The sequence below is a fragment of the Polyodon spathula genome, chromosome 3 (assembly GCF_017654505.1).
Source record: "Polyodon spathula isolate WHYD16114869_AA chromosome 3, ASM1765450v1, whole genome shotgun sequence".
In the NCBI taxonomy this organism is placed as follows: Eukaryota; Metazoa; Chordata; class Actinopteri; order Acipenseriformes; family Polyodontidae; genus Polyodon; species Polyodon spathula.
The window spans coordinates 33,677,592-33,696,103 of record NC_054536.1 but is presented as its reverse complement, the minus strand read 5'-3'; the positions used below and the strand labels follow the sequence as shown (position 1 = coordinate 33,696,103).

At 35.6% G+C, this 18,512-nt stretch overlaps 1 protein-coding gene across 1 annotated transcript in view; it reads left to right on the top strand.

Moving 5' to 3' along the window:
* Positions 1-18,512, top strand: part of LOC121313010 (copine-4-like) — a 124,422-nt gene that overhangs the window by 69,634 nt on the left and 36,276 nt on the right. Inside the window, exons 5-6 of the mRNA XM_041245096.1 lie at positions 375-458; positions 5,060-5,149. Of these exons, the coding sequence (XP_041101030.1) occupies positions 375-458; positions 5,060-5,149 (174 nt within the window). The remainder of the gene's footprint in view (positions 1-374; positions 459-5,059; positions 5,150-18,512) is intronic.

The following is an 18,512-nucleotide window of genomic DNA, read 5'->3' as shown; positions in this document are numbered from 1 at the left end:
CCCCTTAGTCTTAAACCATACTCTCAAAAGCTTGTGTGAACTGTTTGTAGAATAGCAAGTCTTCTCCATAAGTATGGATCTAATCTATGAACTGGGTCAGATACAGAAAGATTGCTTGAAGAAAGGTTACTGCATATGGAAATAAATATCTGAGAAACCCATAATAAAAAAAGAACAATCTAGTTTTCTTTAAGGTGGACTGCACTTTAATGCAAAAACAGAGAAATATCAGATTAATGCACCCTTCCATTAGGTGTGATAGAGAAAGTTGTTTTTGTTCAAATAACTGTTGGCAAAGGCAAGAACCGCTGTCACTGTTCTTGTCGTCTAGTGTTGTATATTCTGTAAAATCACTCTTTCTGTTTATTCTAAAGGACTTTTTCAGCAAGTCGGATCCTTTCTTGGAAATATTCAGAATGAACGATGACGGCACCCAGCAGCTTGTGCACAGAACTGAGGTATAACAGCAGCTTTCAAAACATTTTCAGAGTTTACATAGCATACTTCAGTAATTTTCTTTTCTTGGACCCCAAATTATTTGGCAAAATTGCAAAAAGCCATGAGACAGAACATTTAGGGTAAGTCATAACAAGTAATACTAAGCTTTCAAAAAGCCAAAAAGGAAAGCACCATGTTTAAATATTTAAACACCTGTCATTTTGTTGATGCCCTCTAACTCTTACTCTGTATTCTAACTCAGCTGGGTCTTGCTAAGTGCTACTTTAGGTACACATAATGTATAGCTGTGACAGGAGTCAGACAGGAGTGTGTAGTGGTATATACAAAGTGAATGTCCAGACCACTTCTCAAATGCAAACATCTTTGTTTATTGGAAAACTCAGGATTTTTAAATAATAAACACGCCCCTCTGTCAATGTTGGTATCAGGGTGACCACAGCGGGTATACAGTCCCAAACAAAACAATAAACATTCCAGTACCCCACAATCTGCCTGTGAATGAAACTGCGCTCTTCGAAAGGGTGAAAGTGGTGTTTGTCCATGGTGTGCAGTGAGAGTAGTGCTGAAGGGGTTATGCTGGCTCTGTGGTGGCAGCTCCTTGCAACTAATCCTCCTCTGCAATACAAACAAAACGCTGAAACACAAAACAGAAACACAACACTCTGGCTCGAGTTTACTTCCAGTGTAAGGGGCTGTACTCACACAACTGCGTCCCCTTTGTACCACCAAACTCCTCCCTGCAATCAGCCTGTTGCCATGGTTTATCCAATTGCTGCCTACCCGTATATGATCGCAATGGAGTTGTTTACAGCACTTGAAGCTACGCGTGTTCCCCAAGATGGCCGACTTCCGGTTTCCACCTACCGTCGAGTCTGCCAGTCGAGGGGAAAACATACAACCAACCTTACACAGTGCCTTTAATGGTCGGGAAGGAGATTTACAGCTCAAATACCTTTGCTCTCTGTCACAATAGCCAACAAACAAACATCTCTCTTACAAGATAGTACAGTATGAACGTGTTAAAAAAAGGATATTTAGTCAATGTCAGTTGTAAAGTTATATTATTATAATGTTTTCTTTTTACGTATTTGTAATTAATTCTGATTACAGAAAACACAAAGAGCAGCATGTTATCATCCTGCTTTCCTACCTCGATCGTACCGCTATAGTTATGGTTTCAACTTTCTTTCAATGTCAGATGCTGTTTTTCAACCATTAACATGTGCCCATAACACAATACGCCATGTGAGAACGCTGCCAGCTCGGTGGGAGTATTATCTCTCTGCTGCCAACATCAGGGAGTTCATTTCAGGTTGCAGGCCTCCTGGTGTCCTCCCGTTTAGAAGTTATTCAGCATCGTAATTAAACCAGATTTGATGTATTATGTTATTTACAATAAAGGTTATCCATTTAATCACATGCAGATCAGTGTAATATAAAGCATCCAGGGATGATAAATAACAAAAGCAATATAAGTATAAACATTAGGATTAAATACCAATAAAAGACACAAGAATCACAAAAACTGTGTTCTTCACGGTGACTCATTTATAAACTCACGTGACTCATCTCTCTCTCCATCTCTCTCTCTCTCTCTCTCTCTCTCTCTCTCTCTCTCTCTCTCTCTCTCTCTCTGCCTGCCACACCCAGTATCATGCCATTTTTGCCCAGACAGTCTCACTGCTAATTGGTTCCCTGAAAGACATAAAAACATAGATGGTCTGAATACTTAAGCATGGACTGTTTGGGTAATGGGGCCTGAGACAAAGTGAAGGGTCTTATTGCTTTTATACTCTTATGTCACAGCACAATTAATTATAATATGTATGTATGTTAACTGCATTTATTTAGTTTTTTGTTTTCATTTTGGGTAGCGGCCTCCCGTCCACCCAGCCTCCCGATGTGGACTTCTGTTCCCATTAATTTCCTATGGCGGCATTTTCTCCTGAACCCATTCGTTGTTGTAATTTTAATGCAATGGTACATCAGCTGATACAATTATATTAATTTTTCCTCTATTGACATTACAAACTTTACGGAATAACAATACATTCAAGACGCAATATAAAAAATAAATTAGTGTGCATATTTACAAAGATAAATGATCCATTAATTCAGCAGTAATAAGTTTTTCAAGCCAGTTTTTAAAGAAATTCAAATTCTTATTGTTTTTTGTTTTCTTTTCACAAAATAAAAGAGCCATTTTATAAGAACAATAACCCACAATCGGGTGTGTGGTAAGACATATCTTACCGCACATCTGGGTGGTTGAAAGCCAAGGGCCTCACAACGCACCCAGGTGTGCATCAAGAGGTCACACACTCTGTTGTGACTTATTGCTTACATAACAAATGCTAGTATAACTGCTTTTTTACATGTCAGAAAATTCAATACAAAAAACAATGAAACTAGTTCTCAAGATATACTGTAGTTAAAACAAACATACTGATGTTTCCCTTGTATACCTGTGTCAGATGAGAAGAGTAAGTGGAAATGTTACTGAAACTAATGAAGTAGTTAAAAAAAAAAAAAGTAAGCCCACCCTTAATAAAACATATAAACAATATTCAACAGCAGATGATGAGGGAGCAGTGAAAATGTAATTGAAAATAGGTTTTCACTGCCGCCCTTATAATTGTTTAGTGGAACTTTTCCTTGTTAAAGGTGTTGTTGCTAAGATTTTAAAAATAATTATCTTACTGCTCCCCTTATCATTGAACACTACCCTGCCCATCACACATCAAAATCTATGCTAAAAGTATAACCTGGATGCAGCTTTATGGGTGGTATGGCATTTCCTGACATTTTTTGGCTTCAAGCTTAAAACCATGACTACTTTTTAATTATGTTTTTTGCAATGAATTTTAAAAAAGTAATTGCATTTCAGTTTGGCCACCCGAGCACAAACTAGCTTTGTCATCAAGTTATTAAAACAATGACAGAAAATTAAGCAAAGCAATATTGATCTGCAACACAATAATGAAATACACACATAATTCGTGAATCCATGCCCCCAGACTGCAAATTAATCAGCACTCAAGTAGATGTGAAGTGCTTTAGGAAGAAGCAGATTAGTACTGGGAGAAGCTGACAGCTTTGATCGTTTAAGGTTATTAAGGGCACATGACGAGCCAGTGGCAGGTTCAATGGCCCATGTAATGCCTGTTATTATCCATTTGGCTGCAGCACTGCTTTTTTAGCAAACCATTTAGAACCTGAGCCACTGTGAGTAATTGATTCAGATAGCTTAAAACAGTGGAATATAACACCTAGAAAAACAACAATTTCTGCTGCTGCAGAGTTTTACTGAGAAGCTAATGAGTTCAACAGCATACTGTTGCTGTTCCCTTTTAAGTATGTATTCCTAGCTCACATATTTTGTGATCACTTGCCTCTAAATCAAACAATGCTGTGGGTTCAGTCATATATTTTGTAATGAATTTCCCCATGCCTGGAATGGGCGTGAACCTTGGCTGTCGGGACTTCACATAAATGTGAAACTGCTGCTTTAAAATATCCAAGCTCCACCAGTGCAGCAGTGAGACACGCCTTTAAAGCAGGTTCATCCATTACTAAATGCTTCAGAAACATTCACACTTTGAATAGCATCTGTTGTGTAGAGAGTAATATTGTACCTCTTGGTAATGGATAGCAATTTTGCAATCTGATAGCGACTTTAAGGTAGGGATTGAAGTAAAGGTTTGGAATAGCATTGTGATTTAAGGCTTGGATTAGGTTTATGTAGAAACGAAGATGTTCTGGGAGCATTTGGCTCATGTTAAAGAATGCACGTTTTTAACATATCACTCACTACATGCTCCAGAAACTGTTACAATCTCCACAGAATTACTAAATGTTTCCTTTGTTTACATGTGAAAATGCAACCCAATACTGTAATCATTTTAAAAAAAAGATTAAAAAAATATATATATATATATATATATATATATATATATATATACACACACACACACACACACACACACATATATACATATATATATAATATATATTATATATATATATAGTACATCTACACACACACATATATACAGTATATATATATATATATATATATATATATAGATATATATATATATATATATATATATATTGTTTGTTTTTAAATGGTTTAGCTATTACTTACTTAAGTGAAACCAAGGATTGTGCACACGCTATAGATTCTAATGAATAATACAAACACCTAGGAGTGAAACTAGCTTTTTAATGTGTCTATAACACAACCCTTTCAGAAATGCAGCAATCCAGCTGTTCAATTTCAATGGCTTTGTATTAGAGGAGAGTACTGGAGGCAGTTACTAAGGGAAATACAGAGGTTGGTCTGATATAAAAATATCGGTAATAAAAAAAACAATATAAAATAGGTAAATAGGTACTAAAGAGAACTAACCAATATGCATTACAATTTTCAAACAAGTTTAAAAAAAATTACAACTTACAAAATAATGCACTAGATAATAATTAACTAATGATGCAATATATCTTCCTACTGTTGCTTGGCTTTTATTGACATACTCTTATTTAAACCTCATTCAAACACAGCTACAAGTAACCATCTCCCTTTTCTTGCATTTTCCAGACTGTCATGAACAATCTAAACCCAGTATGGAAAACCTTCAAAGTCTCATTGAATTCTCTGTGTAGTGGAGATCATGACCGCGAACTGAAGGTAAGGAGCTCAGATTGACTCGGGCCTTCTTCTTTACATAATTTTTTTCCCCCATGTACTTTTTCCACTTTTCTCCTTGACAGTACTTTTTTTTATAATGATCTATAAATCAGTTTGAAACTACAAGTTGACAGCCTTAGAAGGCAGCCTGGAAAGACACTGTAGGTTGATGTTTGTCTAGTTTTATAACACTGTTACACCACAAGAGAGGTTTAGGATCATTACTTAGGTCTTGGTCTAGTGAATACTGGTACTTAGTCTGAAGATTAAATTCAGTATTTGCTGATAAATTGTTGGTGCTAAATCTTTGGCACTGCCCAAGCTTTGAAAGACATATCTGAAGACCAACATAATGACAGTAGACTGTTCTTTTGTAACAAATAAATGCACCCAATACAATGATCAAAACTCTCTTTTAGGTGATTTTAAGTATTGTTAAATGGTTTATTATGTTTTTGAATTGTATTCAGTGTTTTTTCCTTTTACAAGACAATTGTGAATCTAGCGCTTTGTAACAAAAAGTTATGCAATAGACAGTTAAAGGGGAATCTTCAAGGGCATGTACAACAGTATTCAAAACCCCTTGTACTTAGTTTGCCAAAAATTAATTGCTCTCTGCTAGAGACAGTAATATCAGTTCTTGATGCGTTTGACTGGTAAATATCCGTATCAATTACAGGTTATTGTGCATGCTGTTGCAGGTTGTGTCAAGTTTAAACATGTACATGCTTCAGCTTAGTTTACTACTGCTATCATTATCTAAACAAATTCAAAACTGTCTAAGCAATATAGAGTTAAATTACACAATTTCTGAATGTTAGAGCAGCTTTTCCAGTGGTCACATGGTTCTTAGATGCTAGTTCTGTTTTTTTTTTGTTTTTTTAATGAGGTGCAATCAATGAATGCCTAGGTACAAGCGGTGGAGTTTATTTTTCTGCAGCTATGTAGATTCACAAAAATGTGTTTCTATAAAAGGAATGAGTCCTCTGATTTGGCATGGCAGGGTTGATGTGGATTTCAAAAGTAGTGATAAAATATCACATGAGAAGCATTGGGATGATGATCCTTTTGACTTGCAAGTCTTTAGTCAGAATTTGGATTTTGTGAAAGTTTTAAAACAATAACAAACACAACCAATATTTCTGGAAGCTCTCCATATGCACAGGAGTGCTTTACATAATAGGGGACGTGCTTGCACTGTAATAACTGGGTTATTACCAAAGATTCTTGTCTAAAGATTTGTCATTGAAAGTTTTTCTATATGATTTCCGTACAGCTCGTTCACATTCCTATTGTTTACCTTTAATTACCACTCCACTCAGGCAACAGTGTGTAATGCAGCTGCTCAGAAACAAAAGTTGTTCCTATATCTGTATGGGGAAATCTAAAATGCCAGCTAATCAAAAATGGGATGGCATTAGGTTTAGGATTACATGTAGGAGTTTTTATAGCTACATCCTGCTACAACTACGTATCATTTGGATAGCATTATAGTACCAGTATTTTACCCTGAGGAAACACAAACGACAGAACAATAATCAATCAACTAATCAACTTTCTGACAAAAGGGAAAAATCCCAACAGAGACCCAATGTTAAAGCTTATTACTATACAATTTACCTTCTCACCTTGCAGTGCATTTGCTAGATGTTAGAACTATACTCCTTTCTGGTAGAACACATGCTGTGACATTCTGCTTAACTAAGAACATTTTAAATTCACATTCCTAATTTGCATACTGAGAATCTAGAATATACAATCTATTTAAACTGAATATACTGCAAATATGCTACTTGCAGAATATAAATAGGATTTAGGATTTCCTGCCATGCACACCTTTTACAAGTGCTCAGTACTTAGAATACTACCAAAGGTGCATGTAAACAGTGAATTCCAGAGGAATTGCATATTCCATTTCATATAATAATAATAATAATAATAATAATAATAATAATAATAATAATAATAAATTTATATCATATAATATAATAAAATATATTGTGGAAAGTATTTCATTATAATTTCACAAAGTGCTTACAAATAAAAAAAGGACAGATAAAATTATAATGCGCTCATAACAATTTACAGATAATACCAAGGTAGAACTTGTTATAAAAACAGTCCAAATATCTAAATATATATATATATATATATATATATATATATATATATATGATCTATATATAATATATAATATATATATTTTATATATATATATTATATATACAAAAATCCAATAAATTTTTATATATACAAAAATGCCAATTTAAATAAATTAGTTTTTAGGTGAGATTTAAAACAGTCCAGGACTCAAAATCTCTGATCTCAGTTGGAAGTGTGTTCCACAGCCTAGGTGCATAATAAGAAAAAGCCCTGCTGCCCACTGTTCACAATGTAGTCCGAGGACAACCAAAAGTCCAGCATCAGAGGCCCGCAGAGTGCGACTAGGAGCGTAATTAAGCAAGAGGTCGGAGATATAAAGGGGAGAAATTCCATTGTAAGCACAATAAACATAATACATTTTCTACATACATACATGTAACATACTTTGTATTTATTTTATTTTACCTTTATTTTATTAGGATAATCCCTTTAAGATTAAAGTCTCTTCCAATGGAGACCTGGTCAAGAAGGTGGCATATAATACAAAAAAAAATAAAAATAAAAATAAATTCTAATGTGCAAAACCAATTTAAAAAGTTTATTAAATGACAGAAAAAATGTCTTAGCTACATATGAATTAGCCATATCAGTGTTATTTTTAAGTCCTTTAAAGGTATCAAGTTTCAATTCTTCATGAAAAAGTTCTGCTGGATGTAATTAGCAGTTTATTTATATAATTTGGGATTTTGCCAAGTCTAGCCTTATAAACAACCTGTGGCAAAAACGTACTCAAAATCAGTTATTTTTTAGTTTGTGATGATAAAAATAATCACATTTCAATTTGAGTTTGTTTTTTTGAGAGCATATCAATATGTGTTGTAAAATTACCTAACTATACTCCCACATATATAAAAAGAATTACATATGAAGATATTTATTTTTTTGTAAAAAAAAACATTGGTTTTATTTATGAGTTTAAGACATGTTTAAAATCCAGCAAATATTACTGAATAATAATAATAATAATAATAATAATAATAATAAATAATAATAATAATAATAATAATAAACCTTTATTTATATAGCGCAATTCATGTACAATACAATTCAAAGAGCTTTACATACAGAAAAAAATACAAAGATACAATAATAAACGGTAAGAAAAGAGTACAGTTATTAAAAATAGAAGTATAAATAAAACACAGAATGAAACATAAAAATGTTCTGGAAAAGCTATATTAAAAAGGTATGTCATTCATAATATGTTCAGGAAAAGCTATATTAAAAAGGCATGTTTTTAATCGAGATTTGAAGATTACAAATGAAGGTGAATCTCTGATAAAAGGGGGTAAGGAGTTCCAGTGTGTGGAGGCAGCCTCGCCCATCTTTTTACCGTTCACCCTTGGAATACATAAAAAGCCAGCATTTACAGATCTCAGAGTGTGTTCAGACTGATAAGGAATTAGAATATCATGGTATTGAAAGTTTCCTGCAAGTTTATATTAACCTGGTTAAGAGAATACAATAAAGTATCATCTGCATACAAATGTAATTTAGAATGTCCAATACTTATGTGTAAACAAGACTGGTCTGAATATAGATCCCTGAGGAACCCACTTTATTAATGTAATACTCTCTGAAATAATCCATCTACTTTTATAATCCAATCACCTTATCAGTCAGCAGCTGTGTGAAAAGCCTTAGAAAGGTCATAGGTACACATATGGTAACAAAACAATATCAACCAAAAACAACAGGATCCTTAATTTTTATCCAGAGCCAAGGTAATATCATCCATAACTTTTAGGATTTCAGTCACTGTACTAGGATTAGACCCAAAACCAGACTCCTTTTCACTATGAATGATATTACAATTTAGGCAGTGCATTAACTGTACATTAACTATTGACTCAAGGATCACAGCCTTTGTAATGATGTTGTACTGCACATGCATGTGTTTCAAAGTTAAACTACAGTAGTAAGAGGGCTGTGAAAACGTTTAGTGCTATTAGATAGCAACATGAATATTAAACCTTGGTTGCCACTATACCTCTAATAATGCTATTGAAAGATTTACCTTGGAGATAAAAAAAAAATATATATATATATAATTGCTGCAGGAATAAAAGGAAAATTCAAGAAAGAAAACGACTGCAGTACGCTTATTAACAGTAAACACTGCAGAAACAATTCACATCCATCTTAATACCTTGCATTGATGGAGCACCAAATTCACTGCTATTATTTGCAGTTTTATCTGAACCCAGGCAATGATGGAGTAACAGTTCTCACTAATAAATGCACAAATAAAACACAACTACACCATTAGCTTTCTGTAACCATGCCTTTTGTGATTTATTTTATTTATTTTATTTCACACATGATGGAAGTCATGCACAGGCAACAAACAGCGAGGTGGTCCATGGAATCATTCTGTGGCTAATGTCGAGTGTCAGCATGTGACAAAGTGCCCGCCCCTGTGTGTATTTTCTGTTATATGTTGCGTGTGATGAGCTAAATGTTGGTGTATAGTCATTGGTACACGGGATATAAACGGGTCTGTGTAACACGAGTGTTTAAAATGTATATTTGTATTTAGGCATGAGGGATTGCACAGCACTTCACTTGCAGGTAAAATGTAATATGTGAGCACGGGGAATTGCAGTTTATTAATTCACGTGCAGCTGTACCGAGACTCCAATTGAATGATTGATTAGCAATCGAGTCTTGGTACAGCTGCATAAAAACAACATGTTTTCACCCACTCGCGGTTGGGTGCTCGGTGAGTGTAGAAAGGGATAGGAGACAGAGGTAGTAATTGTAATTATAATAAGAATAGTAAAATATCTGCTCACCGTATTTTTGTTTAGTATTAGTCCGTTTTGTTTGTCTCTTTGTTTTGGCAACTTGTGCTGTGTTTGTGTTTGTTTGTACAACCTTTTTATTTTCTGTTCTGTTTATTTAATGCTGAGCGAAACATTCACTCAGCTCCACCAAACCACACCTCTCTGTGGTTCATTCTTTTTCCTGGTTCTGACGCGGCCCACTTCGGTCGTCTCTGTGACACAGCAACACTAGAGAGAGCAGATTTAGAGACTTAGAGCAAGAGATTATTAATACATCACAGATCCGTAACTCACTTTTGGTAGCAATTGACATTAACAGTGCAATTATTTTTGTCAGTAAGAAGTGTCTATTTTCCATGGAATATTGATCTCCAAACACCATCCATGTGCTTGGACTTTTTTTCTCGTAAAATCCCTTTTTTTATTTCTTCATAAATCACGAAGCAACTACAAAGTCCCAGTTCCCAAACATTCCAGTACATCTTATTTTGCAAATGTTCTTTGCAAACTTTCCTTTAAACTATACTAGTTAAAGTTTTACATTATACTCATCTTCTATCTAAAACCAAGCTTGGGTGTCATATTGTTCTTTTAAAATAAGTTAATAGGTACAGTTGATCGGTCTCATATGGTATAAGAATGTATTCTTGTGAGCACTATGGGTGCCAGAACTGCTCAGCTTTGCTTTGTGATTCTTTTACCCACCTTGTGTACACAGAACAGAGAAATGTGTATGAATCTGATAAGATCTGTTATCTTGCATATAGGCAACAGCTCAAAAACTTGTAGCATAAAACTCATGGTTTATTCTAAAGAGCCACACTTTGTGGATGTTGGTTGGTTGGTTACTATTGTTGCTTTGGAGTAGGGATGGGTATTCCATATATTTTAATAATTGAATACATGTAATTTACTAAACTATTATACTTTACATTAACATGCCACTGACTAAAAATAATGATAACAAAATACCAACATCGAAGTAATGTGTAAAATAAATAACAATCACGGTATTATTTGACAGTGCTTCAATAGTTACAAACAGGAAGTGTATACAAGTATAGTACACATAAAGCCCAACTTTTTCATTATTCACAAACAGCAATTAAAGGCAACATAATAAAGTATGTGTATCAATAAATTAACAAAAAAATATAAATAAAAGTTTACATTAAGTAACATAGCATATTAAATATGCTACTGTGGTGGGGTTCTCACCCCTGTGTGTATTTTGTGTTATATGTTGTATGTGGTGTGTTAATGTTGGTGTATATATTATATATATTATATATATAGATATATATATTATTATATATATATATATATATATATATATATGCCTAGGACATAAACTGGGCTATGTAGCATGACTGTTGTAATATGTATTTAGGCATGGGGATTGCAATCACTTCATGTGCAGATAAAGTATGTAATAGTATGTGAGCGCTGGGAGTGCACAGATTAGTTCACATGCTGGGGTTCAAGTGAATGATTAATTAGTAATTGAATTGCGGCACAACTGTATGTATAGATGCACGTTTCAATCACTTGGGCTTAGTGTGTTCGTGAGTGGAGAACGGGTGTGGAGATAAAGGAGAAAAATAATAATAATAATTAATATCAAATGCTACTCGTGCAGGAGAACTCACACAATACTTGTTTTGGGGTTTGTCTGTCTATTTGTTTTGGCCACTGCACCATTTGTTTTGTTCAGTGTTTTGTTCAACCTTTTTATTTTGTTAATAAATGACCGCAGCACTTTTTATTACCCCAGTCTGTTGTGGAATCCATTCCGTTCCTGGTCTGCCATCACCCCTACAGCCATCCTTGTGACAGGTACACACCTCCCGGTCCTGGTATACGTTCAGCTACGTTAAGCCTTATAAATAATGTAGTACAGAGTAGACGTTAAACTGTGGCGCAGCTTGATATCTACCAGCAGACCATCGGGAGTCAACAGCACAGAATGGAGCCTACTACTGTGCAGCTGCGCACAGTAACTGGGGCTGTGAGGCCAATGATGGGGAAGCGGGCCATGGAGATCAGGTCGGGGGGATGATTGTGAACAAGGAAGTCTGGGTTGCAGCCATCCAGGCCCCTTGCAACTTTGGCCTAGACTTTCAGCAGCAGATCAGCAGCCAGCTGGACCTGCAGAAGGGGATCCTCCAGTTCCAGGGGGGCCCGAGCCTGGATTTACTATTTTCTTTAAACAAGACTTCAATGCTCACATTCCTCACTGGCTGTCTTAGAAGCAGACTTTTTCAAAAAATAGTCCATGTTATTGCACAACATAGTTCGCGAATACTGAAACTCATACACAAAAAAGCTTGTCTTTGTAAAATGGTCACTCAGTTTATTGCCTTTTCATATAAGATGAACTCGTCTTTGCTTCATTGATGGACTCCTCTCTTTTATGGTTACCAGAAAGTCGTTGTGAAATGTCAAGGAAAGGACCACATGATTATCATACCCAAATTTAAAGAGACTGTCTGGTCACACTTCACAGTTAAGCGCGTAACCTCCAAAAACGTATCTGTAACTAAGTCAATTCTGGTTATGTTAAGATATAGCTGGGACCCACAGATATGAAGAAAGGAGAAGTACACATAACATACTAATTAATAGTAATATAGGGAGGGCCTTGCTGTTTTTGTAAGTCGATGTGTACAAAGGTAAAAAAAATAAATAAATACAAAAAATAATACCTAATCCTTTGTGACCCCCTTCAGACATCCCGTGACCCCAAGTTTAAGAACCTGTGATTTAATTGAACCGTCACTGCCCAGTTAGCTATCATCACCACCGACCACCAGCGGGATTGTCCATCACCGCTGACAATACCGCATTGTATGATATCTCTTTTTTGTAAAATGCCTCTATTTTGTAGTCTGTATTAATTAAATTGAATAATTTAATATAGTTTTAATATGGGCAATGGTGCATTCCAACCATCTGTTTTACCCATAGCTACAGTATTGGTATCACCCTGCACTTCTAAGAATTCCTCCTTTTTTGTCAGGAGCTTGAATAATTTTGAGCTATAGAAAGAAATAATGATTTATTTAATATTTATATGTTGGGTTGCAATGGCAGGCTTAGTGTGGTTAATGGATCTGCTCAGACCATTTATATTTGTTGCAATACAAGACAGAGTATATGATTAGTAATTTTCTAAATGATTAACAATTTTCAAATTGATTGTTCAAATAAACGATTACATGTGCCATCTCTATTTTGCAAATGAAAATTAGTTGCAATCAGTACACATTTGTTCTATCAATTATCTTAAGAGCTGTTTTGTAATACTTTGAGGAAATAATATGTATTTTGTCATTCTCGCCACCAGTACAGCTGTCACTTGAGCAACACATCCTGACACTGATGACTGATTGTGTCAAAGTGGTTTGCAGTGTGCAGGTGTAGAGTTGATGTAGTGCTCAAGATAATGACAAACGACAAAGCACTGGTGAAACGGTGGTTTTCAGCAGTAAATAAAAGGAGGGCTGGCAATTCGCAACGATGTGTATTGTACAGTTCAATAAACAACGGGTTGCAGTCCTGAAATAATAGACACAGTTATTAGACACACACACACGATCACAAGTCCACAGTAAGTGATAATGTGTAAGTGGTGAATATACAATTAATCTGTGAACAATGGTGCATTGTTGTCCTGGTTTGTGCTGGCCATAAGCGACAGCTCCGGGTTGTGGTAGCCGTCTAATAAATAACAAACAGTACAATTAGACTCGACAAAACAAACTAGATATATTTCGCTCGTGCTTTAGCATTCTCTTAATCATAATCATAAACATATCATGAACAGATCACCTGGCCACGTCCCCTCTTGTACCTTCAGTCATGCCCTCTTGGTTATCGAATGCAGTCGTTTCTCCTCCAATCCACGGTTGCCACATTGTTTTCCTTCTGGGATGATGACTTAATGTACCGCAGCTGCGCCCCCTTTCTAGATGTCCAACTTCTATCTAACCCTGGGAATGAATTGTCAGGCTATCCAGTCCAGGCCACTCTGTTCCCTTTATACTGCAACCTCACAGGTTGGGAGAGAGATTTATCACCAAGAATCATTCTGTCTCTGTCACATTGATTTATAACCTGAAAGTGCCAGCAGGGATTCGAATGACCCCATTCAGGAAAAGCCTGAGAGACCCTTGCAGTTATACAAGGAGTGGGATAGAGTGCATGCCACGAGGTGGGGGTTTTGGTATCCTTAAATAGTTTTCATATTTCTCAGCTCTTCTAATCTATAGAAATTATTTTAATGAACAAGCATTCAATTTTTTAGGAAGAACATACAACTGGGTTTGGGGCATTTGATGCCTAAGTAACCCCAATCCACCCCTTGTTCTGTATATATCATGGCATCCCTGAATCTACAGTTGAACTCTATTTAAATAAAATAAGCAAGCCGTCCCACAATTTATGGTTCTGCTACGTTGATTTGAAAACACATTATATTATTCTAGGCTATGTACCAACAACATGCAGTACATTATAATGTGTAATACAGCTGTATGATTTTTTTTTTTTCTTTTTTGGTTTTCTTTTTACTTCTTTAATATAAATAATTCTAATAGCACTGTGGGTCCACACTGGCAAGCTGTTGTAACAGATTCTCCTGTGGTATAAATGTCACACAGTACTTTAAGTGCTAATGTAACAGGAATAAGGCATAGTCGGCAAAACTGTTTATGCATGGCTTTCACTGACAAAACAAATTCAAATTGTGAGCAAAGTCTCTAGGTAGCCGTAATATTACAGAGACCCAGATTTATTTTTCCAGCCCCTGGGAAAAACAAGAAACTTCTTCAGTTGCAAATGGCTTTCAGTAGGTCTCATCTTACAGTATAATGCTAGATCTAGAAGCTTGACTTTTTTTTTTTTTTTTTTTTTTTTTTTTTTAATGTACTTTTTATTTTTGTAGTTTTAAAAATAAAAACATGTTTGGTGGATGTATCTGTATGACTGTATTGCACCAGTGTAACACTATGACTGAAACGTATTGCTTTCATGAAGATATGTTCAGAGCTATCATCAAGATACATGAAAAAAGTGAATCCAGTATCTGTGCTGGATATTAATACAATAAATGTTTTATATAGCTGTGCATGTGAGCTCCCACTCAATGACACAGTTTGCGAGCTTCCCAATAATGATAGACACTTTTTTTTTTTGCTGTAGTCCCCTTGTCTTTCCTCAGTTAATTGGTAACCCAGAGCATGTTAATAAAAATATCAAAACAATAACATGTCTCTTGATAAAAGATAATGCAGAAACATATAACAGCCCAGGGGACTTCAGTAGTAACGAGTTTGTTCTAAATAGTATTAGGTGTTCAGTATCACTTTCAAGTTAACAATGTTCATTTGTTGTTTTTTACATTTTGTATTGTAGCTTTATTTATTGCCTGAAGGTGTGCACACTTGAGCAAAAGCTTATTAAAGCTTTCATTTTTATGCATAACGGTAAAAAAAAAGAATGTGACGACTTTAAATGTTTATGTTTATAAATGTTCCCAGGCCCTGCAAAACTGCAGTTCTACTTCATTTTAAAACAGTTTGGTCTCCAGCAGGTCTGGCAACCATTTAACATTCATGCTAGGCTATAAGAGGCTGTTACAAATCCCAGTCTCCTTTAAAGAAGACCAGATGTATAACCATTACCAATACCAGTAACACCAGCACAGTGGACAGCTGCTAGAACAGCAGCTGTGACTCAAACCACTTCTGCAGTTATTAATGACACTGTTGCTGTACTCTAATCCTGCCAAAAAATAAAATTAACAATGCATGTCACAGTGGACTTTCATTCCCAGGTTGCAGCTACAGTCTGGGATACAGTTGGGCGTTCACTTTATTGTCATTTTCTCTCATAAAATCACAGTTTTATGTACCAAAATTTAAACAAGTAAAAACTTTTGCAACATGTCTCTTATCGTGTAATACTGTTCGTATAAGGGACTTATTCGACTCAGGAAGCAGGAATGAGCTAATTGCACATTTCTGTCAATGTCTTCCAAAAGAATTCCCCAAAGTGACTTGTTTTATTTACTTCATGCTGGAAGCCTAACTGCAATCCTTGAAACCACTAACAGAGTAAATTCTCATCTAACGACGCTGTTTAAACTTGATAGCTCATGGCAGATTCTGATGAGAGCCAACTATCACATACTCTATTTGACAACAAGCTGTCAAAAATTATACAGTGCAATTATTTTTAGCGTAATTAAGCAAAATTAAAGGAAATACACATGTGTTTCTTGGGGATATAGGTATTCCTGTTTCCTGTGCTAATGGATGCCATGCATACTATATTTAACCACAGAAAATTAAAGGGACACTCTTATTTTCTCCTCCAGTGTTGAAACTGTATTTTTTCCACTCTGTGTATAGTTGAACACATAGCTCCTATGCACAATAAGCACTACTACACCCTTTTGAAGAAAGCACGGTGGTAATTTTGCAGCTAGATTTTGAATTGTGTTCTGTCAAAATGTACAAGTTAATTCTTGATTTAATAGGTTTTATTAAATAGTTAAAGGTTGTGAAATGCTCTATTTATGATTGTTGTAAAACGTTATCAGTATAACAAAAACATGATCAAAGACCTCTTTCCTTCAGCGTTCTTAAACTGATGGGGTATTGTGACGGTGTAATGGGTGTGGGGTGGAACAGACGTCACAAACACAGTATAGTACAGCGTTGCATATCCGACCCCCTGTGGACTGGGGTAGACTGATATGTGAAAAAGTCACATTTACACATCCATAAATAGGTTAGTGAACAAAAACAACACGCAAACTGCTTTGAACATGGATATTTTTTGCTTTAAAAGTAAGCAAGCGTAAACGAGATTAATGATGCTACAAATACACAGTGTTGCTATGTGGTTTACTATAAGCCATCCACGCAAAGCTTTTAAAAAAAATAAAAAATACAAAACAAACGGTAAATGTACAGTAACCTGCAACTGATGGCTTCTTACTTAACTCTGGAAGTCCCTGCCTCCCTGGTTCTGCTTTCTTAATATCTCTGTTACAATACTTTGCACTCTTTCTTGATATTGCCAACAGCCAGTAAGCAGCTTGGTTTGAATATTGCTTCAGCTGTTTTAAACAAACAGATGGTAAGCACTGTGTTTATGAAGCTTGCTTTGTTTAATTCAAATGCATTTAAAAGCTACAACAACACGCTGCCAACATCTGCAAGCGTGCGCTCCATCATATAAAAAAGCTTTCTCGACTGGTGTATTGAAACATCACTGCTACATGCAGCTGACTGACACACGCACACAGCCTGCCTCGCTTACAGGGGAATGCACCAAAAGGCTGATTGCTATAACGCTTTCTTTCTGTTTCCATCGCAGAAGCTGCATTTGTTGCCAGTGCCATTACTCTCGTAGCCTACTTGTAATATGTATTTACTTATTTAGTAAGGCAGTTAATTGATCAGGACGGATGTGTGATGTTCCACTGTACTTCTGATAAAACCAGCCCTGCTACCAGCAATGGTACGCAAGGTGTATTCTATTAGAAAAAGGTCTCAGTCCAAACAAACAAAAATGAAACTCAAAATATTCCCAAGCGGCGAGTCCCTCTCAGCCCAGGTTGCCTGTCCTTAAAAAGGCAGTGAAGTGCAGTGTGTCTGGTGCTCCGTCTCCGTCACAGGTAACAAACACAGACCACACGTAATCACATTGAATGTTGTTGTTTCATTCAATTGATCTAAACCATGGTGGATCTACTGTAAGTACAGATCCTGGACTAATTAAAATGTGTGTGCCAAGTTTATGAAAATCAAACAAGACTAACTTTTCAAAGCTTTTTTGTCTAAATTAACATGACTTTTAAAAAAAAATGTGTAGTCATTAAATAATGGGGTTTTGCAACACTGACTTACCAGCCTTACAGCAGCCCAGTCATTCTGAATTGGTAACAAATGGATAACATGTAGAGTACTACTGTCTTTGTCTTGTTTATTGAGTTAGTTAAAACAGACATTTTTAAAACCCTCATACTGTGTGCTTGTATGTTTGTGTATCTTTTGGAGCTGCTGGCTCCACTAGTTGAATGGAAATTACCAAAGTCGTGTTTCTCACTCATTCACTTCAGCAGGCAATCTGTCTGTAACACTTCCAGCCTCAAGCAGGTTAATGGAGTCTCCTATTACAACACATTTATAAAATAAGTAAATAAAAATAAAGAAATAAAGAAGTAATACTTACTGTACCTCACTCATTGTTAAACTGAAGCCTTAAATCCACAAAATCAATGTTCTGTAATAAAAGTGCTTACAGATTTTATAGTTACAAAAAAGTTGTAGCCAGATGCTGTCCGGGTCCACTCATGGCCTGGTCCTGTTTTCAAAACCAGGCTGACTGGCCCTACTTCAGAA